The 23892-nt window shown below is 41.4% G+C and overlaps 1 protein-coding gene across 2 annotated transcripts; it reads left to right on the top strand.

The window, feature by feature from the left end:
• The first annotated feature begins 863 nt into the window (after nucleotides 1-863).
• Nucleotides 864-20651, top strand: DIO2 (iodothyronine deiodinase 2). Of its 2 annotated transcripts, none has more exons than XM_075503361.1 (2): nucleotides 864-1546; nucleotides 15338-20651. In XM_075503361.1, the coding sequence occupies exons 1-2, from the start codon at nucleotides 1325-1327 to the stop codon at nucleotides 15953-15955; spliced, it is 840 nt and encodes a 279-aa protein (XP_075359476.1). In that variant the 5' UTR covers nucleotides 864-1324; the 3' UTR covers nucleotides 15956-20651. The 2 variants fall into 2 exon arrangements, with proteins under 2 accessions (XP_075359476.1, XP_075359477.1); XM_075503362.1 differs by having other exon boundaries at nucleotides 15338-15910.
• The last annotated feature ends 3241 nt before the right edge of the window (nucleotides 20652-23892 follow it).

Below are 23892 nucleotides of genomic sequence, written 5' to 3'. Positions count from 1 at the left end.
AATATTAAAGTCCTTGAAGCTCAGCTGATTAACAGCATTTAAGGCAGTAACATATTATTTTTAAGCAGGGAACTTTAGCTTAAAAACCCCAAATTCTTCAAAAACTTTTTTTTTCTCTCTTCCTTATCTTCTTCTCTTACGCATCAGTAGATAAGGTCAGTGCTGGGTGTTTCCTTATGTTTTCTTAAATACCAAGAAGACAACAAAAGATATTTAAACACTATACATGTATTTCATGGAGGTGGGAGGAAAATGTACAGAAATGTGCCCTTTCTTAGGATGCATCAACTTGCACACCTTCCTGGAAAAGGCAAAAGGGCAAAGGAAAAAAAAAACAGCCATGAGAAAAAAAATATTGACAACAGAAGCCTGCGTTGCTCTGTCACCTTCCATGTCATATGAAAAGACTTTTTCCAAAATTTGAAAGCATTTCATAAAAGCAGTCAGAAGCATATTGTTTTTTTTCTTTTTCCTTTTCAAAGCAAAGCAAAGTTCCACCCTTGCTGTCTGTCTCTCTTTTTTCTCCTCTTAAAAAAAAAAAAAAAAAAGTTTTGAGAATTTCATTTTTCTATTCACTGCAGTCCTGGCCAAAGTAAAGCCCTCTTTTACATTGACGTCAAGATCTTTACTAAGATTAGGGTTTCATTTCTCTATTGCAGCAATTAGCTAGGGAATGTATAAAAGGCTTCAGGGAAGCAAGCTAGGACTCCAGAGGGGAAAGCACTTTGCACCATAGGCAGATAGCAAGAGAGGGCGAGAGGAGGAAGGCAGGAATACTGAGAGGCGGGGGGGGGAGGGAGAGAGGGAAAGAGACACAGAGGGAGGGAGGGAGGGAGGGAGGGAGGGAGGAAGGAACAGAAAGTTTATGTACATAAACCTTTTTTAAAAAAAGTATTGTTGCACCTGGTAGCTAGCTTTACTGACACAGAAATGAGAGGTCTGTTCAGTGCTTAAATAGCTGAGAAACAATGGGATAGTGCAGGAAAGTTAACAATTAACAGTCTCTGCTTAAATTCTGTAACTGCAGGGAACTGGAAACACAGCTGCCTCTCTCTTCCACAAAATCAGCTCTCCTGGTTAAGGGAAGAATTTTTGTTAACATCTTAGTTTCTGAAAATTAAGCAGCTCCGAGTTGAATGAGTATCATGCAGTTATGGTTTTAACTAGCCTGCTCGTATTTAACTATCTCCGCTCATTTTACAGAGAGCGGCTGACAGAGGGGTAACGAGGCTTTTGAAACGCTTTTTACTTTACTTTTTTAAATGAGGGTACAGAGCAAAAAAGGGAGCTGAAGGCATCCGGCTGAAGAGAAGCAGCAAGGAAGATGGGTCTGCTAAGCGTGGATTTGCTGATCACGCTTCAGATCTTGCCGGTCTTTTTCTCCAATTGCCTCTTCCTTGCGCTCTATGACTCTGTGATCCTCCTGAAGCACATGGTGCTATTTCTGAGCCGGTCTAAGTCTGGGCGCGGTGAGTGGCGGAGGATGCTGACCTCGGAGGGGCTGCGCTGCGTCTGGAACAGCTTCCTCCTGGACGCCTACAAGCAGGTGGGTACCCGGGGATGGGGACTGGCAGGGTGGGGTGCGTAAGCTGTGGTCAGCATCCCTGTTGTCAACGGAGAAGGGAAGGGAATGACTGTGCGGTGCAGACGATCTCCTATTTGATGTTAAGTTTGACGGGAGAGCTATAAGCTGAAAGGAGCAGTTCTTTTAAGTCGGGGCTAAGGGTTCACGAGATTCAGGAGCTGCTGTCTCTCTGCTCTGCCACTAACTCTCTGTGCAGCCATGGCCATGTCACTTAGTTTAGCCGTGCCTCAGTTTCCCCCCCCCCCAGCACGAATAATAACCTTCATGTTTATAAAGCATTTCAAGATCTTCGTATAATTGTAAAATGCTGTAGATGTTTTCACAGCTGTTGTTTAATTGTTTGCCATATGAGATCCTCAGAAATTATACAAAGACTGCATCTTCAGATAGAGCTCTACATAGATAGATGTCACCTATGTAACATAGATAGAATTGTTTTAATTAGAGTAAAAGATAGAAATGAACCTTTGTCATTACACTGACATTTTCTATTACTCATATGTTAATTTTTATATTGGAGGAAGCATCCAGGTAATAGTAAAACTGGGCATGGAGTGAAACAGTGAGCCTTTTTTCTTCATGAAAGCAGTGACAGAGGGACATGTCAGAGATTAAAAATGAACTTGACTAGCTGAGGGACAGCTGCCTGGTGATTTAAGTTAATAAAGCCAATAGCAGTTATGCAACATGTACCTTTTTTTCCTTTTAAGTTTTGTACAAACATTACCCAGTGGTACTACCCGGGTGTTATGAGGTAGTTATAGTTCCCTTTTATAGATTGAAAAGGTGGACCCAAAAAGATGAAATTTCTTGCACAGGCCACCCAGTCAGTAAGTAGAAGAACTGGATTCAGAGCTCTGTGGCTTCCAAAACAGTGCTTAGTCTGTTAATGTGTTGTCTTATTTAGACCATCTAATTTAACATACACCATGTGAAGTCATGAGGTCATAGGGGTCCTATCCAAAAGATAGCTCTGCATCTTCTGAAATATTTCTTTTTGTATCGCCTTCCCCCCCAGTCCCCTTTCGCTCCCCCACAATGGCTTTTGTATTTGTTCTTACCTAGAGATGCGAAGAACTGGTGGTGTTGGTGTTTGCTGGCTTTGTGATATGGAATACAAGCTGCTTAGCCTGAAACCCAAGCCACGGGGACATTAATTTTCAGTGTAAGACAAATATAAATAACATTAGCTTTTGCCAAATAGGTCAACCTCTTACTGCCACCCTAGGAATCAGCCAGCTGGCTACCCAAATAAAGTAATGCTGAATGGAGCTCACTATTCTCCTAGCTCTTCTAGTTTCTGTTTTTAGTCTCTTCACAGACATTAAGTAAGTAAATTTTACAGTGGCCTTGTTAAATGGGCCGGTGAACACAATTGTTCCCATTTTACAGTCAAGGCAAAGCAGGACAGTTAACACATGACTTGGTCAAGGCTCCAGTGGAAGTTGGTAGCATGGCTCTAAAACAGCCAAGTTTCCAGTTCCCACATTTGCAACCTGTATGTGGCCCAGGGTCTGGAGAAGGTGTGGAGCTGTAAGGAACCATACATCCATGAGATATTTTCAGTCTCATTTTGCTTAAATAACACAAAATGATTTAAAATAAAGGTTTCGCATGTCTTTCTGTACTTTCCAAAGTCATACTTTGCCTTTTCCTCAGTACTGTTGATGTCAACCATGGAAGATACAGAGAGGATGACTCTGTGCTATTTTTGGTGTTGGCAATGAAACTCACACCTTGAACTTTGGTAATTAAAAACTCTCCCTTATCACCATTAAATGACCTAGGTTGTTCAGGCCAATCAGGCTTTAAGGTCCCTAGAATGAATTCGGGGCCTCAATGAACTCAGCAGAAAAACGCATATAAACATAACCAAATTTTATCACCTTGTTCCAAAAAGGGGAAAAAATCCATTCATGCCAGCTATCCTTAAGATGAAACTAATTGACCAACAATTCATGGAAAGACTCTGTTTTCCGTAATAGAATTATGGGCCATAAGGACAGAAGATCATTGGAAACCCTTGATTGTCACAGAAAGGTAGATAAGTGTAGAAAACAAATTATAGAGGGGACACAATAAACTGAGGAGCAATATTAGGAGAAGAAGAGTCATCAACAGAGGGTAATCTTTTGCTCTTCCTTCTACAAGGAAGAGGAAGAAAAAAAAGTTTCAGCTGGAAAGCTGTACCAGTAGAGTTGAAAAAATTTGAAATATACCCTGCTTTGTGGCATGTTTAAAAAGCAGGAGAAATAGTGGAATATATTAAAGACTTATCCCACAAAGCATTTTTTTCCTTAAATTATCTTTTTCTAAATCCTGAATAGGACTGCCCAGTTGTGATATCTTAATCTTATCCAATTAGTGAGGGTAGGAAATGAAAATATTATGGAATCAGAGTACCAAACAGTATGACGAAATGCAGTTGATATCATAACTGTGGTTGCGTATTGCTCCAATTTGCTAACTGAAGCCAGGTATTAGCAAAGTACTTAAGCAGGTGCTTAAGCTTGTTCCATTGAGGAATATTTATGAGATAATCACCATTTTTCAGCTACAATAGCAGAATTGCAATTGTCTGAGATAAACCAAAGCTAGACTGCCAGTTAACAGAAGACTGGATTAAAGCAGTAACTAGCTTGGTTTTATTATGTTTTGTGTCACTTACACAGAAGTCTTCCTGAGTACATCTCATAACATTTTTCACAAAAGTACTTGATGTAGAATTTCTATTCACAGAAAAATTTACTGGAAGCCATTTCAGCAAAACTCTGTGGGTAGATACTAGATTCTGGATTAAAGTAAATTTATTACAAGAAAGGAGCTCTGCCTTGAAAGCACACAGAGCGTCCCAGAATTAAGTGATTTTGTTTCAAGACTAGTGTGTCCAAGAGATAATCTTGGAATAGTTAGAGTATATTTGAAAATGGCTATTCTGATGCATTGTCCCTTCTAGAAAAACTTTTGAATATCTTACCCAAATTTCAACTTGCTTTTGTTCTGCTTGTTGTTATTAAGTATTATTGCACATGACTTTTTGGTTAGGGCAATTATTTCATAGACAAGATGACCTAGCAACAACTGAAGATTTTAACATCCTCAGTGGGGAAGCAATGCAGAGTTTGTTGTATTGTATATAGAGTATATTCAGTATTCTGTTTTATTGGAACATTCTATATGACTTGTTTTCTCCACATTTTACAGTCCCACTGGAATAAAAATGATTGATCTTTTGTTTATTTTTATTTTCTTATGTAAATTTTATCAATGATTAATATATTTCTTTTTACTTCCTTAGCTCTGAGTTCAGTATCTGTCACACTCAGTGTTGATATTGTCTACACTGCAACAGCTTTGTGATTTATAGAACATCCTCCTCCTTTTCCAAGAGGCAAGCATGTCTTACATACAACAAAGGAGTCTTTAGGACCAGATTAATTGTCATAACAGAGATAAATAGAGCTAGTAGTCAAGTTACATTAACTTTATATAATTGAAAGAGTGCAGCTATTTTATTTAAATGTTATTTTTCTAATTTACTGTTGTGCTCTGTTTATCTACAGAAATGAGTGGATTGAATCCTGAAGAGCAAATCATGTATGTATGTGTGCGTAGGTATTTACACTTTCATATGTGTTTGTATGTATACAGATATATATACATGTGTGTATCTGTCTATAGATATGTACATACAAATACATATATGTGTATAAACGCAAAAATACACATACAAACGCATACATAATCTACTCTTTCAGGAGTCAGTCCTTTCTCATTTCTCTGTATATGTATACATACACATGTGTATGTATATACACATATCCATATGTGTGATATGATACGTATGTGATACATATGTATGTATCATATCCATACATATGTGTATGTATACATATGTATGGATATGAATGCAACCACACCTACTGATAAGAGAGAAAAAACAAGAGATTTTTGGGAGGGTGTTAGCGTGCCTTCTGCATGATTTATATAGGCCACTGAGGCATTTGTTTTAGCCCACAGCATGTACACTGAATGTGTCACATATCTTACAGAAATCCAGAGAAAAAGCTAGAGAAGTTTTGCAAAAACATTGTATTTACACTTAAAAGCCTTTTTTACCTGCTAAGTTCCATGCTTTATTTAGTACTGGGATGAATCCACTTTCTAAGATTCCAAAGGTGAGAAATGGTTATCTTAAAATGCTTTCAAAATGGGTACAAAAAAGGTTGCACCCATTAGCAGTGCCCAGTGGTGAGGCCTTGTGCTGGGAGCTTTTCCAGTGCCAGATACGAGCTTTGTGTTTCAGCAATGCAAAGCTACGGCTCCTGGCATCCAGCAGAGAGCTGTAAGGTCATCCTAGAGGAAATCCTCCCTTTTCTCCACCTCAGTGCAGGGTAGTTAGGGGGAAGACCTTAATGGCATCTCCCTGAAGCAGCCAAATCCTTAGGAATGCCGTGGTGCGTCTATGGGGGTACCATGCACGTGTGCATATACGCACATGTGTGTAAATGTGCGTTACAGCCCTCAGAAGGATGCCGGTATCTGAAGCGATGGATGGTGATGGGTGTGTGTACGTACTTGTACAGCTTTGTATTGTCTTTAGAACGGGCCGGTAGCAAGCTCTGGCATGACAGACCCAGCACGGAGGGAACGGTTGGCACAGGATCCCAACTGCACAGCACAGGCCCAGCTCTGGAGGTAGCAGCAAGCAGACTGGTTCAGTAAACACCCAGTGGGATTTTCCTGGGATTTCAGGGAGGCACAATTAAATTACCTTTGGCTCCTTCTGCCTGCCTGACAGGTACATCATTTATTCCTAAAATAAACCAGTATGCAAAGCAGGACAGCCCCAAAACTGTCATGTTAAGTGCATGCTACACAGCATTATCACAAAGCCAAATGTGAAAGTAATATAATGGCATGATCCTTTACCTGCTGTTTGGCTGTCCAGTAACTCTTTGCTTTTTGGGGAAATCTTTTAAAGGTTGGAACAAAGACGTAACCTCTATACTTATTATTTGTATTTGTTTTGTCTGTCAAGGTAAGGAAGTGTGTCTCTCTGCATTTGACAGTGATAAAGGGAATTTGTGAAAGAGAACGTATTGTATAGTTTCAGGGTTTAGAACTAGACATTATGTGGTGTTAAAAATATTTTATTGGTTTTACAAAGTTCAGCCTTAGCAGAATTGTTTTAATTGACATTTGCAAATGCAAACAATCTTGAAAGAAGTGAGAAAAACAAAACAAACCCACAATTCAAACCTTTCCTGCAGTGTTTGGAACCTAAATTAACAGGATTTGGGCTTGTCATCGTCATTATTATTAAAATATTGTCATTATTATTAATATATAATCATGTTTGTTATAGTAGTGTCTGAGGACCAACCTAGACCAGGGACCCATTGTAGTAGGCAGTGTCCTAAACAAGAGGAGCAGACGGGTTGTCCCACGGAGCTTACAGTTCAAACCCTCAAGGCAGACAAAGGGTAGGAAAAGGAATATGATGACTCCCATCCCACATGGGGGCTCATCCTACCCGTTTCATTTTGCTGATCTGACTTCACTTCTTCCACACCACCTCCTTGCAGTCTTCCATTTTCACCCTTACGCGGAAAAAACTGACTGAAAGGACTGCTCGCCTTTTTGTCAAACCCTTGTGAAAACCCCCTTTGGCTGTGGTAGACACAGAAAATTAGCTAACAGGCACCACCTAGGAAAAGGACCGTACCCATTCCTCGAGCCCCAGCTCTGCCTCTCCAACAAAACCACCACTGTCTATTCATACAGTGCTAAAGCTGAGTAAAAAACATTTTTAAAAAAATCGTCCAAATTAACTTCAAACATCCTCCAGGTGCTGACTAACAAAGACTGGTGAAGGCCTGTCACCTGTAGGAAGAGTCTACAAGGGCAGCCAGTGGCCCAGAGACCACAGTGTCGTAGGCCATGCTCCCATCCTGAGGGAAACATAAGCCCTTAAGAAGCTTGCTGTAGGCTCCCTGATCACAGGAACTAAAATTATCCATTTTCTTTTATAAGAGTGCAAGGCAAAAGGCTCCTTTATGCTTTCCCTCTGCCATGCATACTCATTTGTGGGACTGGCAGTTTTTAAATAAAGAGAGCAGCATTTGACTAGTTATTTTTATCTGGACTGTGCCCTTTTAATTTGTCTCCCACTTCCTTCCCTCAGCTTCACACACCTGATCCTAAATAAAAGACACTGGACTCTGAGAGAACTCGAGTCAATTCCAGTCTCTGCTCTCCAATTCGAGTAATTGAGTCTCTTAAAGGAGGCTGCCACCTCCCCGTGACAAATGAAGAGCCGTCACTCCCGTACGCTACTCCAGATAAGGGCCTCCTGTATTTTTTATCCACTGCACAACTCTGGGTCATGTAAATAAAGAAAACAAAAATAATAATTTGTATAATTCTCCAGCCAGAGTCTGATTATAATTTGGATGAAGCACTGAGAAATAGCGGGCTGTTCAGAGGCTATATTTAGCTGAATGGGATCAAATCAAATCAAAGCAGAGAATTTGAAAAGGAGCAGAAAGCTCCAGGGATTCAGTTCATTACCAGTCACTGGGTTCCAGTCCCAAACACAGCATGTCCATATTTAAATGGCTAATATCACAGACTGCTAATTGTCTGGCAACACCTATTTTCTTAGGGGGTTGACACAGCCTGATGACTCTGCCAAACTGTTTAAAAATCCCTCATGCAGGGAATGAAAGCCTTATTCCAGTGCACAGCATCCCAGGAGGGTTATGCTAAAGCTGATAAAAGCAAAATGAGAAGAAAGAAAAGGTAAACGAGGAGGCGATGTTTTGTCCGTGGGGCTTTTCCTAGTCCTCATGGAGAATGTACAACAAAGTTAGCAGTATGTGCTATTTCTAGCCCGTAGTTTATGAATAGGGCTTTCTTTCCCGCTCCTAAGTCTCCTTCATTCTGCAGTCTGTGTGCTCAAGCATCAGCAACCCTGTTGCCTTTTCGCTCTGCATGCAGACTTGGAGAAGGAGATGCAGTACCAAGGCAGTCGAGCAAACGCAAAATTCGCACAAATGATGCGAGACGGTGCTTTGGTGTCGGGCTGGTGCTCGCTCTTGCTGAGGGATTCGGTCGGGCTACCTTGGGTGTCCCACGCAGGCTGCGCGGGAGGGGCTGCCCGCACGCTGCCCGCTTTCCACCTCACGCAGAAGGCTGGTGCCGAATGCCTGAATATTCACGCACATAAGTACGTGATTATAGAAATGCTGGATCGCGTGTGAGGGGAATTCTGCTAGTTTGTTTCTCAGAATTTATATTTTGCCTGCCTTTGTGTAAGATTTCAAAAGCGGTTTGGCTGAATGCATGGGGTTTTTTGTTTGTTTTCTCGTTGCATTGATTTTCTTTTCCAAGAGCTATTTTTTCTTCCAATAAATAACAACAAAGACGACAGCCAAGGCCTACAATGCAGATGATCAGCAAGGATGATATTGTCATCCTGTGTCAATCGGTTCCCGAGCCTGGAGAAATAAAGAGCCCCTTTGGGAACATCAGCGCTTCATCAAGACCAATTAGTGGAGATGCTGCTGCTTATGTTTAAGCATTAACGACTGGGCAGGGCTGCTTTTTGGAGTGCCTGACACTGGCATGGAACAAGGCACCGACCTAATTACTCCTCTACAAGAGCAGAAAATGCCTCGTGAATGCCTGCTTGGCAAGGATGTCTCATTAAGGGGAAAAAACCCAACACAAGCACTCCTAGAAACAAAAATTAAAATGATAGGTAACCTGCGGCCATGAGACTCACTTCATGGCTGTGGGAAATGAAGAGAAACTGCTATGAGGTGACGTAGGGCATATTTGTACTTCATTTCCTAAATACATCTATTTTTTGGTCAATAAGGAGTATGAGAGACAGAATGCAAACTTGCACTGTTGGAGACCAGTGAAATACGTATCCACCTTTGGTATCAATGTTGTATAGTACTTGAAGGGCATTCCCATGCTGGTGTTTGATGGGAGTTGTTTTGTTAGTCTGTTCCTTCAGGGTTTGCAAACTCGCCTAGGAAAAGAAACTTCTGGTAGACCTGAGTGAAGAGTTGGTAATGAGGAGCTTAGAATATGTAGCCTCTCTTTCTGCTTAAATGTGACCAAGAAGCAGACTGTGGTTTCCCAGTTCAAGAGTGTTGGTTAGAGTATTTTCAGTCGTAATAGTTTTGTTAAAATAAAAACAGAAGAGTGAGGGGAAACAGCTGCTCAGATGTTTCTTGTCTCCTGAGCAGCTCTGTTCATTGCTGAGTTTTAGTTGCTTCTAGCCTTTTTACCTTTATTTTTCTTCTCCTCTGAAGAGTGCAAGCAAATATCAGAAATTTAAAGTGTGTTGCTTAATTGTGATTTAGGAGATAAATCACATGTTATTGCGTCTTTTCTTTGACTGGATGAGCACACACTCCTAAATACTGAGGACCATTATTCATCGAGGGAGTGGGTGCAGCACAGATACTTACATGTCAGGCTTTGCCCAAAAGGCACATTTTGGGCAAGCTAGCTCTGAAAAAGCATTTGCTTGGTAGTGCAAGAACAGTTAAGCTTTCTAGGTAAAGAGGGATCTAGTGTTTGTGCAGATGTGCAGATGTCGTGTTTCTTGACATGTGCCCTTTTTTGGTAGTTACCAAAATGCTGAGTTGTCTAGCTGGCTTATGGATTGAATGCAGCCCTCAGGATGATTATATGGCTGCCGCATGATCTTGACCTGTGTATTTCTTTACTCAAGTCTGGCCCTTTACCTTACTCACTCCTGCTTTGCCTATCTTACTGCACAGAATGGCAGAGAGAAATGAGATGTTCAACAGCTGCACAGAAGAGTACCTACTACCTGCTAAGGTGTAGGTGGCCTGTAACAGCACTTCTGAAACGCTGCAAAGTGCTTAATGCTACTTCTTAAATGCTGCAGCCTGAGTCTCTGAGCCTGCCTCTCTCCAGATAGATCCTTTCTTCTCAAAAACTGGGATACAGCTCTTTTCCTTCCTTGAGTTCAACGGACAGCCCACTCACACAGCAGGTCCTAAACTCAGCTGTTTCAAACCTCGCTTGCTTTCAAAGGCAAATGAGCACAAGGCTTTTTTTTTAACTGTTACCAAGGCTCTAGCAGATAGCAGTGCTGCAGATGCAGGTTTACGGGGAGGAGGGCCACAAGGGGCTGTGCTTTTCTGGGGCATCACTTGCTTCCCTTGCTTGTGGTGCAGCTGCAGCTGCAGGTCCCCTGCTTCCAGTGGCGTGATCACCATGTGCTTGGCCTGGAGAGACTTGTGCGTCTCGGACAGTCTTTGTTTCTGTAGCTCTCTTCCTTGCTGATCTCCGAGTGAATGGCAGCACAGTTGTGTCTCAGTTTGCCCCATAGAAAATAGTCAAAGTGATGTTTATATCGTGTGCCAACATGCTGTGAGACCTTCTCAGGTAGCTGTGAAGTCTGGCAGCTTTAAGGGCAGTGTCTTACAAACTTTGCTTTGGTTATACTCTTGCTTCTATTGCTATTCTGATGAAATAATGCCGGGTCATGAATACCTGCAGATTTGTTCAAGGTAGTCAGGTTTCTTAGGGAGAAATGGAGGATCCAGTATCTACAATATACTTGCCTCTGGATCTGCATGCAGCAGCAATCGCATCAGTTAAGTATTAAGCTGTTAACTCAGCTTCTTACAGTGTCTGACTCACCAGGATACCCTATAATGTAATGTAGAATAGAAGTGCACCAAAAATCAGTTATTTATTCTCTTTTTACACAGTTCTCATTCAGCGTTAACGTCTATTGACTTCAAATGGAGTGTAGCTTCAGAAAGAAATAAATAAAATATGAAAGACTTCAGAATTTTGGAGTCTGTGGAAGATAACTTCCTGACACAGCTGGTGAGGGAGCCGACTAGGGAAGGTGCCCCACTGGACCGGTTGTTTGTGAACAGAGAAGGACTTGTGGGTGATGTGATGGTTGGAGGCTGTCTTGGGCATAGTGATCACAAAATGATAGAGGTTTTGATTCTTGGAGAAGTAAGGAGGGGGGTCAGCAGAACTGCTACCTTGGACTTCCAGAGGCCTGTTGAGGAGACTGGTTGACAGAGTCCCTTGGGAAGCAGTCTTGAAGGGCAAAGGAGTCCAGGAAGGCTGGACATTCTTCAAGAAGGAAATCTTAAAGGCTCAGGAGCAGGCCATCCCCATGTGCTGAAAGACAAGCTGGCAGGGAAGAAGACCGGCCTGGCTGAACAGAGAGCTTTGGCTGGAACTCAGGGAAAAAAGGAGAGTTTGTGACCTTTGGAAGAAGGGGCAGGCAACTCAGGAGGACTACAAAGATGTTGTGAGGTTATGCAGGGAGAAAATTAGAAGGGCCAAAGCCCAACTAGAACTTAATCTGGCTACTGCCATAAAAGACAATAAAAAATGTTTCTATCAATACATTAGCAACAAAAGGAGGGCTAAGGATAATCTCCATCCTTTATTGGACGTGGGGGGAAACATAGTGACAAAGGATGAGGAAAAGGCTGAGGTACTTAATGCCTTCTTTGCCTCAGTCTTTAATAGTAAGCGCAGTTGTTCTCCGGGTACCCAGCCCCCTGAGCTGGAAGACAGGGATGGGGAGCAGAATGAAGCCCCCATAATCCAAGGGGAAATGGTTAGTGACCTGCTACACCACTTAGACACTCACAAGTCTATGGGGCCAGATGAGATCCACCCAAGAGTACTGAGGGACCTGGCAGAAGCGCTCACCAAGCCACTTTCAATCCTTTATCAGCAGTCCTGAATAACCAGGGAGGTCCCAGTTGACTGGAGGTTAGCAAATGTGACACCCATCTACAAGAAGGGTCGAAAAGAGGATCCGGGGAACTACTGGCCTGTCAGTCTGACCTCGGTGCCAGGGAAGGTTATGGAGCAGATCATCCTGAGTGCCATCATGTGGCATGTACAGGACAAGTGGGTGATCAGGCCCAGCCAGCATGGGTTTAGGAAAGGCAGGTCCTGCTTGACGAACCTGATCTCCTTCTATGACAAGGTGACCTGCTTAGTGGATGAGGGAAAGGCTGTGGATGTTGTCTACCTAGGCTTTAGTAAAGCCTTTGACACCATTTCCCACAGCATTCTCCTGGAGAAACTGGCTGCTCATGGCTTGGATGGGCGTACACTTTGCTGGGTAAAAAACTGGCTGGATGGCCGGGCCCAAAGAGTTGTGGTGAATAGAGTTTACTCCAGTTGGCGCCTGGTCACAAGTGGTGTTCCCCAGGGCTCAGTATTGGGGCCAGTTCTGTTTAATATCTATATCAATGATCTGGACAAGGGGATCGAGTGCACCCTCAGTAAGTTTGCAGATGACACCAAGTTGTGTGGGAGTGTTGATCTGCTTGAGGGTAGGAAGGCTCTGCAGAGGGACCTGGACAGGCTGGATCGATGGGCCAAGGTCAATTGTGTGAGGTTCAACAAGGCTAAGTGCCCCAGGTCCTGCACTTGAGCCACAACAACCCCATGCAATGCTACAGGCTTGGGGAAGAGTGGCTGGAAAGCTGCCAGGCACAAAAGGACCTGGGGGTGTTGGTTGACAGCCGCCTGAATATGAGCCAGCAGTGTGCCCAGGCAGCCAAGAAAGCCAATGGCATCCTGGCTTGTATCAAAAATAGTGTGGCCAGCAGGAGTAGGGAAGTGATCGTGCCCCTGTACTCGGCACTGGTGAGGCCGCACTTCGAATACTGTGTTCAGTTTTGGGCCCCTCACTACAGGAGAGACATTGAGGTGGAACGAGTCCAGAGAAAGGCAACGAAGCTGGTGAAGGGTCTGGAGCAGAAGTCTTCTGAGGAGCGGCTGAGGGAACTGGGGTTGTTTAGCCTGGAGAAAAGGAGGCTGAGGGGAGACCTTATCGCTCTCTACAACTGCCTGAAAGGAGGTTGTAGTGAGGTGGGTGTCAGTCTCTTCTCCCAGGTAACAAGTGATAGGACAAGAGGAAATGGCTTCAAGTTGCGCCAGGGGAGGTTTAGATTAGATATTAGGGAAAATTTCTTCACCGAAAGGGTTGTCAAGCATTGGACCAGGCTGCCCAGGGAAGTGGTTGAGTCACCATCCCTGAAGGTATTTAAAAGACATGTAGATGTGGTGCTTAGGGACATGGTTTAGTGGTGGACTTGGCAGTCCTAGGTTAATGGTTGGACTTGATGATCTTAAAGGTCTTTTCGTACCTAAACGATTGTATGATTCTGTGATTCTATGAATTTGGCCCTGTATGTTTCCTTCAAAGCAACACTTCTGAACATAATCAAATAGACAGGAGACAGAGAGAGATAGAAAGAGTCAGGGAAATACAAAAGGATAATTGCATTGTTGTACTAAAGCTTGATGTTAAAGGCAGATACATAGGAATTGCTGTGGCAGAGCTCATTAAAAACTAATTGTCATATGTAATAATATTTTGTGGTTCTATAGCAGTTATCAGCTAAGGATCTTGGAGCCCTCTGCAGGTTCCACCTTATTCTGGCAGTCCCTTCTATGAGTTGCTTATATTCTGTCTTTTTTCTATAGGCAGGGAAATAGAAATGGTCAGGCAAAATGACTTTTCCACAATTGTCTGTTGGGTCTGAGTTAGATCTGGGGTTAGAGCTGAGAACAGCTCGGTTTCACTTCGTCCTACTTCAACCATCATATAAACTTTTCCCTTTTCCTGCTGCTTTTTCCCCAGTCATCTTCTAGAGAAACATTGCAGTAGAAGGAAATGTGTCACTCAATCACTAATGAAATTACTGCAAAGTGGTTATAAAACCCTTTGGAGAGCGCAGTCTTGGATAGTCCACTGTCAAAACAGAATCATATATTGAGTGGGCATCTGCAGAGATCTCTCTTGTGTTTGGTCCTCTGAGTGTTTTCATTCTTGGACTGCAGGATGGAAGACAATATACATGTACGAAATATGCAAACCTCTTAAAACTGAGAGGCACTGCATGTATTGTGAAGATCAGCAATACAATGCAGAATGATTTTGGAGAATTGGAAAAATGGCTTGAAATGTAGGATGCAGTTCAATGGGGCCAAGTGCAAAGCATCAAATTCAGGCTGGACTGATAAAGTACCCAAATCCATGATGGGAAGCAACTAGAAAGGCAGAAAAAGGGACCTAGGCATTATAATTTCTCACTAGCTAACCCCTAGTCAACAGTCTACTGTTTTCCAAAACAGTCATAATGTTTCGTAAAAAGCAAACATCTGGAATGTATAAACAGGTGTAGCCTGTGAGATACATGAAGTAATTGTCTGATTATTCTAAGAATTAGTAAAAACTCTTTTGAAGTTTTGAACACTGCTCTTCAAGGAAGATGTGAACCAAGTGGAGAGAACTCAGTGGCAGTGAAATGGCAGTGAAAAAAAATCATGTCTAGAAAATTTGGTGCTCAGAGAAAAGTTAGGAGAAATTGGAGGCAGTCTGTCTGAAAGCAAACAAGAGTCTGCAAATACATAAGGGTGGACAGGACTATGTGTGTAGTGGACAGGACAAGACATCTCAGATCAAATTTTCTGACAATAATGAAGTAGTATATCTGTCAGGAATGCCACATTTCCCTGCACTGTGAGTGGAGATGGACTAGATGAACTTTTTGAAGCTGCTGCTTTTGATGATTTGCTATATCCCCATGTTAGTGTCCATGCGGGTAGTTAGGTGTAGTCTTTGAACAGGTGACTGTTTATTTGGGTAGTGGACAAGCAAGTCACACTAACTTGCTATGTTTTAATTTTTTTTGCCATCAGGTGAAACTGGGAGGAGAAGCCCCAAACTCCAGTGTAATCCACATAGCCAAGGGCAGTGATGGCAGCAGTAGCAGCTGGAAGAGTGTTGGTGGCAAGTGTGGAACCAAATGCCACCTTCTCGATTTTGCTAACTCTGAGCGGCCACTGGTGGTCAACTTTGGTTCAGCTACCTGACCACCGTTCACAAGCCAGCTGTCGGCCTTCAGCAAGCTGGTGGAGGAGTTCTCTGGTGTGGCTGACTTTCTGTTGGTCTACATTGATGAGGCTCACCCATCAGATGGCTGGGCTGCCCCTGGAATCTCTCCCTCTTCATTTGAAGTCAAGAAACACAGGAACCAGGAAGACCGATGCGCAGCTGCTCACCAGCTCCTAGAGCGCTTTTCCTTGCCACCTCAGTGCCAAGTGGTGGCTGACTGCATGGATAACAATGCCAATGTGGCCTACGGGGTTTCATTTGAGCGAGTATGCATTGTGCAGAGACAAAAAATCGCCTACCTGGGAGGCAAAGGCCCCTTCTTCTACAATCTGCAGGAGGTTCGGCTTTGGCTGGAACAAAACTTCAGCAAAAGATGAAACCCATTCTCTACAGAAGCTATGTCAACAGATGTGTCCCTTTAAGGTGATGTAAAAGGGAAAAAAAGAAAACATATGCTGGTTTGAATAAGGCCTTTCAGATGATTGCAGGAGAACACATTTGATAACAAGGTCAAATGAACGTTAGCTAGGAAAAGAAAATAAAACAAAAAACTAACTCCACAGAAACATTATTGTATGAAAAAAATCCCACTCCTGCGCTCGCTACAGGAGAGAAGAGGTGAAGAGGCTTCTGCGAAAAGGTGCTGCTGGCGAGCAGGAAGAGTGGTGAGATAAGACCTGTCTCCCAGGAACCTGACTCATCAAGTGTCGGCCCTGGGATGAACCAGAAGTGTTGCTGCTTGGAAAGCAATCCATGGAAAGGCAATACCATGCATTTAATCAGAAACGCTTCTTTACCCTCCTGTGGCCAATGCAAGCGACCTGGGAGGAGCCAGGGAGCTTGCAATTACTTTGCATAGAAATGCAGTGGAGTGTGGCAATTGTCCTCTCTCATAGAGATTTTATTGCTCAGAGACTACAGGAACCACCATGCAATGCACCCTGCAGGCAGACTGGCTGCTCAGATCAAGATGAAACATTGTGTGCTGGTATTTGTACTCTCTATGGACGTCTCTGCACAGCATATTAACTATGTGATTCTATCTATATGTTTGTATCCAGTATGCAGGCCTGTACCTGCTGAGAAAGATGTTAAAATCTATGGAGTTGGACCAAAAAGACAAAGGTGATCAAATAAGCCCATTACAATTTGAAAACTAAAAAAACCTGGACTATTTGTAACAAAACAGCGAGAACCATCTAGAGCGTGCATCACGAGACAAAACTCAGCTGATGCCAACCAGCCCTTGGTTCTCAGAGCTGACAACACACATTTATCAATATTCTCTGGTTTTCTTCTCAGTTTCTGTACCCACCTCGATCTCTTTCTGTCTAGCAATAGGCTTAAAGGTAATTTCATTTTTAGCTTTTTTAAAAAATAACTTATTTCTCTCTCTTATTTTTATTTGAGATAATGACCTTACAGATGTATTTTGGGGAGGGGGGAACTTATACACAACTTTACCTCATTGAAATGGAAACCTATCCTGTCATTTACCCTGTTAAATGTAGCCATGCTGATTTTTGCTATCTTAGATACCTGCAACTAGTTTATAGCTACGTTAGTTTGTCTGGAAGTTAAGTTGTTTGCAGCCTCAGAATTGATTAGCTGTAGTTCTGCTATCAGATGAGGTGATAGTCTCTTTGTTTCACTCGTGTTCTCAAAAGCCTTCCCAGAGAAACAGGGAGGACTAATAGGGTGAATTAATGTGAATAAGTGTAAAAGATGGCAGAATTTTCATATGAATGGGTCTGAGGAATTATAAATTATGTTTAAAGAGATATTGTCAACTTAGAGCATACATTAAGTTTAGGTATTTCTAAAACTAAAATGATTTATTCAAGCCAGATGAAAAGGCAAGTTTACAATGAACTAACCCATTACAGCTGATAAATGAAAACCCATAGGGAGATGGACTATCCAAATTTTCTCTCAACTTTGGCAGAAATATGAAACAGATAAACAGGGTAAGTGGCAAAAATCTAATTAGTTCTTTTAATTTCTCATCCTGCCAGTTGTCAGGAATATGATGTATTAATACTAACACAGGAAAGAACAGAAAATACATACATAAATATTTTCATTTTCACAATGTCCCTTTAATATTGTGTATTTCTTCTTGCTTGGCTGTTGGTCAATTTAGCCAATGTACAAGGCATTTGGAAATGCGTTTTCAAGCACAGATATCTGAAATAATGACAGTAACATGAGTGATTTCTCCCATATTCAGGTTCACGTTTCCCTTCCTTCTCACATTTTCCTCCACACACTGTTAAACATACACACACACGCACCTACACAGTTTGGTAAAGTGTGTAAGAGAAGGGTGTAAAGAATGGTCTTCAGACCTGCAGGTGAGCCCCACTTCTCAGAAGGCATGTGTGTCTGTGTGTGTGTATATGTATGTATGCATTTATGTATGCATATATATGTATATCATATATTTTTATGTATTTATATACATATGCATGCACACATAAGTGTTGTCTAAGATCAATAATAATAATTATTCTGTTCCCCCACTCATTAATGTTATTGTAACTCATTGCTTAGTGTGGAAGATTGTTACACATTTTCATGACTAACTGGGATATATAACTGAAATTTTTAAACCTGATATCATAGAAACAGTAACATAGCCAAACTACGTGGTTTATTTAATCCAGTGTCCTACCTCTGACTGTATCAGATGCTTCAGGGGAAGGTGCAATAATTTCTTCCAGAATTTTCATTAGCTTCAGCCCTTATTATTTTTGTCTTGTCTAATGTGATTGTTGATGTCTCATCATCCCTATGAGAGGCTGATCCTGAGTTTTGAGATCTAAATATTTCTTGAGGTGGGGAATACTAAAATCAAAAAGACATCATGTTTAAGAACAAAGAAAAACAAATAAAACCAGACTTTTTTTTTCAGATTTAAATTGGCTGCTTTTCAATGTCATTCTCATCTCTTGCTCTTGTATGCTAAAACAGTATAAAGAGGAGTGATCCCAATTTTTCTTCTGTATGTCAGTGATTATATACTCTATGTAGAAATTTACATACCTTATGTTTGTTTCTTAAGCCAAACAATAATTCACATTCTTATACAGGTCCATATTCTTTGCCTGTCTCTGAATCTCTTCTGTTTTTGCTACACTGTCCTTTTACTCAGGTGAGTAAAGCTGTAGACGTTACTCCAAGTGAAAAATATGTATTGATATACCCAGCACAACATCTCCTTATTATATCCTATTCTTCAGTCATCTGAAACTTTATTAATCCATAGCAACTCCATAGCCTTTGTAAAACTTAAACTAGTAAGTCTTTTCTTTCTCTCTTCTTTTCCTTATCATACAGTTGAAATCTGAACTGTTTATCTGGGAAATGCTAGCCAAACGTTCAGCACAGCTGTTGAAACATACCTTTAGCTTGGAGGAGAGACTCTGAGTTAGTAATTCAGTTAGTTTATACCCCTTTGCATATCTAATACTACAGTTACTTTTCAAGTCCATTTTCTCCTTTTGAATTTCCATTATTTTGTCTTGTTGTTCATAGATGCCTGTTCATCACATAGGATAAAGGAATTATAAAATTGGCTCCTGTAAATGGGAAATCCACAAGGATTTTCCACAAGAAAAAATACACAATAACTTCATTTTTTTCTTGGCAACAAGAATGCATTACCCTGCCCAAAAGTTAAAGATAGTTTAGCCTCACTGATTATCAAGACAGAAATACATTTTGCAAATCCTTAAATTTCCCCAGAAAATTTGTGGGCAGAACGCAGTGAAAGTATTTCAAAGAGGAATGGGCTTAGAGGAAAAAAATATCTTTTGTAAGTGGCTGATAGAAATACCAGCTCTTAATTTTTTTTGTTGACAAAATTAAAAAAATTATAGAAAAGGTTTTACATTAAACTTCATGCATTGTCCTCAGTTAACGATAGAAGTGGCCATATGTCAGATACCCAAGATTATTGTAACAGTGGGTTGTTCTCGATCCAGGCAGAAATTTTGCTACATTGCTAGCATTGTAATTCACAATTGGTCTAGTCTTCTGGGAAGCTGGATTTGCTTTTGTCTCTTATTCTCACTGTTTGAGGGCACTAAACCATATTACTTGAGGTGCTTCAGCGTGACATACATGCTGAGCAGCACCTCACAAAATAGGTGCCTGAAAGTATTCTGGAAGACTACTGTATATAATAGAGACCCCAATACTGTGTCTCAACATCAGTATGGGAAACTTCCAGTACTTTTTCATTTCGAGCAAGGTGAAAAGTTATTCTGGGCTATCATTCTACATTGTTCTGTGCTTAGCATCATTATTTAGCACTGTATGAAATGAATGTAAAACATTTTGTACAGATGAGAACAATAGCATTTTGCTCTTGCTTGTGTAGACAATGACATAAATTTAAGGCAGAAGGAAAACATGCCCTCTCTATTAAAACAAAAGAAATTTCTTACGAAATATATTGTTGAACAACTGTCTGAACACTTTGAAAAACAAAATGCAATCATTTTTATGAAGGTGATCTTGGTGGGGAAACCCACAAAGCTTCTCAAAAACGTATCAGTGCTATGCGTTCAGGTGTGTGTGGGGAGGGAGGTTATGTTTCTGTATGTGTGAAAGTGGCTTTTCTGTGATGTGAAGTGTAGGTTTAAGAGTTTTTAAGACTTTCATTCAGTACTATAACCAAAGCAATAAGAGGTATCAGGTAGGGAATATTGGCCAGTTTTGTTCAACTCTACACCATGTCTGTGCCAGATCCATATTCAGTGACCTTTGGGCCCAATTTGGAGGCTTCAGAGAAGAGAGATTGGGGTGAGACAATGAAGGCTTGTGTGCTTATGAAGATCGCTAACAAAAGAGTAATTAACTCAGTTGGCGTTCAGATGCCCTCACACTGGCATTCCTCTGTGCACCTTAGTGTTTCTGTATTTGAAAGAGGGGTCTCTTTGGGGCTGTTAATAAGATCGCCGGGGTGTAGATGCCTGTGTGTACTGACTATTTGTGTGTCATTGTTTAAATGTCAAAAATACACTTTGTAGGAGAGCCAGCAAAATTTTGTTACAATATGGTGCTCCATGAAATGTGCTTTCTAGATTTGTTTTTCTTGTATTATAATAAAGACTAAAGGAAAATATACTTCTTCTGTGTCTTCTTATTCTAATATTGGTTATTAATACGCAGTGAAATCTTGCCATTAGACCAAGGAAACTTAAAACTCTATTTAAATACAATAGCCTACGCCATTCTGACTAGATCTTAAGCAATATGAGCAAACCCCTTTGACTACCCCTCAACTTTTAAGAAAGGTAAGGGGGAGAGAAACTAAAAGCTACAAGGACAGCAGTTGAGTCTGCACAGAATTGCACTGTTCAAAAAACCAATGTGCTTGAAGAAAGCATGCCGAGCTGTATATAGCACATGAAACCTGGACGAATTGGTTGTGAATGCATCAGCTATATGTGCAGCTCCCATTTCAGTGAACACGCAGAAGGCAAAAGATGAAATATAAAATTAAAAGCACAGTTGAATAGCCGCTACAGGAAAAAAAATTTCAAATGGAAGAATGTCTAGCAACTTCCTAAACAAAGTCACTTTGTGATTTAGTTGTATTTTAGAAATTTCCTCCTCTTTGTCATCTTTTGTTACAGTAAGTTTTATAGGACCCTACATCTGAAAACTGCTTGTGAATATAGGTAAGAAAGAACAAAACAATTCACCAAAAGGAAAGCCATGGAAAAGGTTACATCTAAGTGTCCCAACAGAAATGGTTCATTACAGTATGCTTGACAGGCTGTTGCAACAACCAAACAAATAACTCTAGATTATCCAGTTCATGCATAAAAATAACCCCCAAAAGTACTGAAAGGAGACTTTTGAGTTGTGTGAATATTCCTGTAGTCTGGCTGTTAGTGATTATGACCTTTATATCAATTTTTGCTATAAGGAGTTACTCAATATACTGGAACAAATAAAAACACCTTTCAGGACTTGCTTCTTATTTCACAGCTGTATAAATCAGGCGAAAGCAGATGTGATGAAATAACAGTTTTATCAGCAAATAGAATCATTAATAAATAACTTGTTACCAAAACTTAGACTCTGACTGCTCCCAAATATTTGTAAGAGTATTTTTTTCTGGAATAGATGGTGTCCACGGTAGAAGGAAAAAAAAATTAGAAAATTGATTATTTATAATATTGATCTCAAGAGGATTGACTACTGCTCAAGATCTTACTTTCTGACAAAGAAGAGAATTCCTGAGGCATAATAAACCTTTTCAAAACATAAACTTCAAACAAAGGACCTAAATATTGGTTAAAGACTTTGATCAGAGACAAATCAACTTCAGCTAAAGTGAATATCACTTCCATGGTTTGATGTATTACTTGACTCATTGTATATGAACATATATGTATGTATGTTCTATACTCTTCACTGGGTAAAGAACTGGCTGGATGGCCGGGCCCAAAGAGTGGTGGTGAATGGAGTTTACTCCAGTTGGTGGCCGGTCAGAAGCGGTGTTCCCCAGGGCTCAGTATTGGGGCCAGTTCTGTTTAACATCTTTATCAATGATCTGGACAAGGGGATCGAGTGCACCCTCAGTAAGTTTGCAGATGACACCAAGTTGTGTGGGAGTGTTGATCTGCTTGAGGGTAGGAAAGCTCTGCAGAGGGACCTGGACAGGCTGGATCGATGGGCCGAGGTCAATTGTATGAGGTTTAACAAGGCCAAGTGCAACGTCCTGCACTTGGGCCACAGCAACCCCATGCAACGCTACAGGCTTGGGGAAGAGTGGCTGGAAAGCTGCCAGGCACAAAAGGACCTGGGGGTGTTGGTTGACAGCCGGCTGAATATGAGCCAGCAGTGTGCTCAGGTGGCCAAGAAAGCCAATGGCATCCTGGCTTGTATCAAAAATAGCGTGGCCAGCAGGAGTAGGGAAGTGATCGTGCCCCTGTACTCGGCACTGGTGAGGCTGCACCTCGAATACTGTGTTCAGTTTTGGGCCCCTCACTACAAGAGAGACATTGAGGTGCTGGAGCGTGTCCAGAGAAGGGCAACAAAGCTGGCAAAGGGTCTGGAGCACAAGTCTTATGAGGGAACTGGGGTTATTTAGCCTGGAGAAAAGGAGGCTGAGGGGAGACCTTCTTGCTCTCTACAACTACCTGAAAGGAGGTTGTAGAGAGGTGGGGGTCGGTCTCTTCTCCCAGGTAACAAGTGATAGGATGAGAGGAAATGGCCTCAAGTTGCACCAGGGGAGGTTTAGACTGGATATTAGGAAATTTTACTTCACTGAAAGGGTTGTCAAGCATTGGAACAGGCTGCCCAGGGAAGTGGTCGAGTTGCCATCCCTGGAGGTATTTAAAAGATGTTTGGATGAGGTGCTGAGGGACATGGTATAGTGGTGGTCTTGGTAGTGTTAGGTTTATGGTTGGACTTGATGATCTTAAAGGTCTTTTCCAACCTATACGATTCTGTGATTCTGTGATTCTGTGATATGCCTGTGTGCTTCTAATGTTGATGTTAATGAATCCACCAGCTTAAATGTGTGCTACAGACCTAATGTGAAGTGGAAACATGTTGAGTGAGCATCCTGTTCAAATCCTTAAGGCCTTAAAGATTTGTGAGCCTCACTGTTACTTGACTAGAGAAGGAGCATCTATTTTAGGTCATATGTATGAAACATGAATACCTCAACTGCTTTAGTTGTCTCTAAGATAGTTCCTATTATATAAAATTAAAGAAGAAGTAGCAAGCAGGAAAAATACTCTTTGTAAATCAGTATTTCCCATATTTTCCTATGTGTATTTGTGTTATCCATACAAAAGCCACTGTGACTTAGCTATTGGTTAGGTGTGCAGGTAACATGAGGGGAAGTTTTCTCCAAAGCCCTACCTTCTTTAAGAATTAATCAGCCTTGGATGTCCTTTAACCCTGTTCTTTTTCCCTTATATCCTTCCTGCACCTGAATTCCCATCTCTTGCTCTTTCCAACCTGTAATATGCTTCATGATGATTCCCCCATCTCAGCCTTTGGTTTTTTGGAGTTTGCTTAAGGCTACAGGTTAGCTGAGGACTTCATTTCAAGTATGAGTACTTTTAAAAGGATGTCAATTGTCAGAGCGTCAAGTGAGATATGGGAGAATACAGCATTTTGTTCTGTTTATCTGTGTATCCTCAGTGCAGATCATCTGCATGCAGGTTTGTTCTCAAACATCGTTTTCCACATGCCAGCCTGCAGAGCTAAACATTGGCTTTCTGGGCAGATTGTAACAGCACGAACAAGTATTTAGCTTCCTGCAGACTGGAAGGGAGCGAACATACAGATTTTAATCTCAGCCCTAGCTACCAGAGTTCATATCACC

This window comes from Mycteria americana, chromosome 5, assembly GCF_035582795.1.
Source record: "Mycteria americana isolate JAX WOST 10 ecotype Jacksonville Zoo and Gardens chromosome 5, USCA_MyAme_1.0, whole genome shotgun sequence".
NCBI lineage: Eukaryota > Metazoa > Chordata > Aves > Ciconiiformes > Ciconiidae > Mycteria > Mycteria americana.
This window is presented reverse-complemented; position numbering and strand designations above follow the sequence as displayed.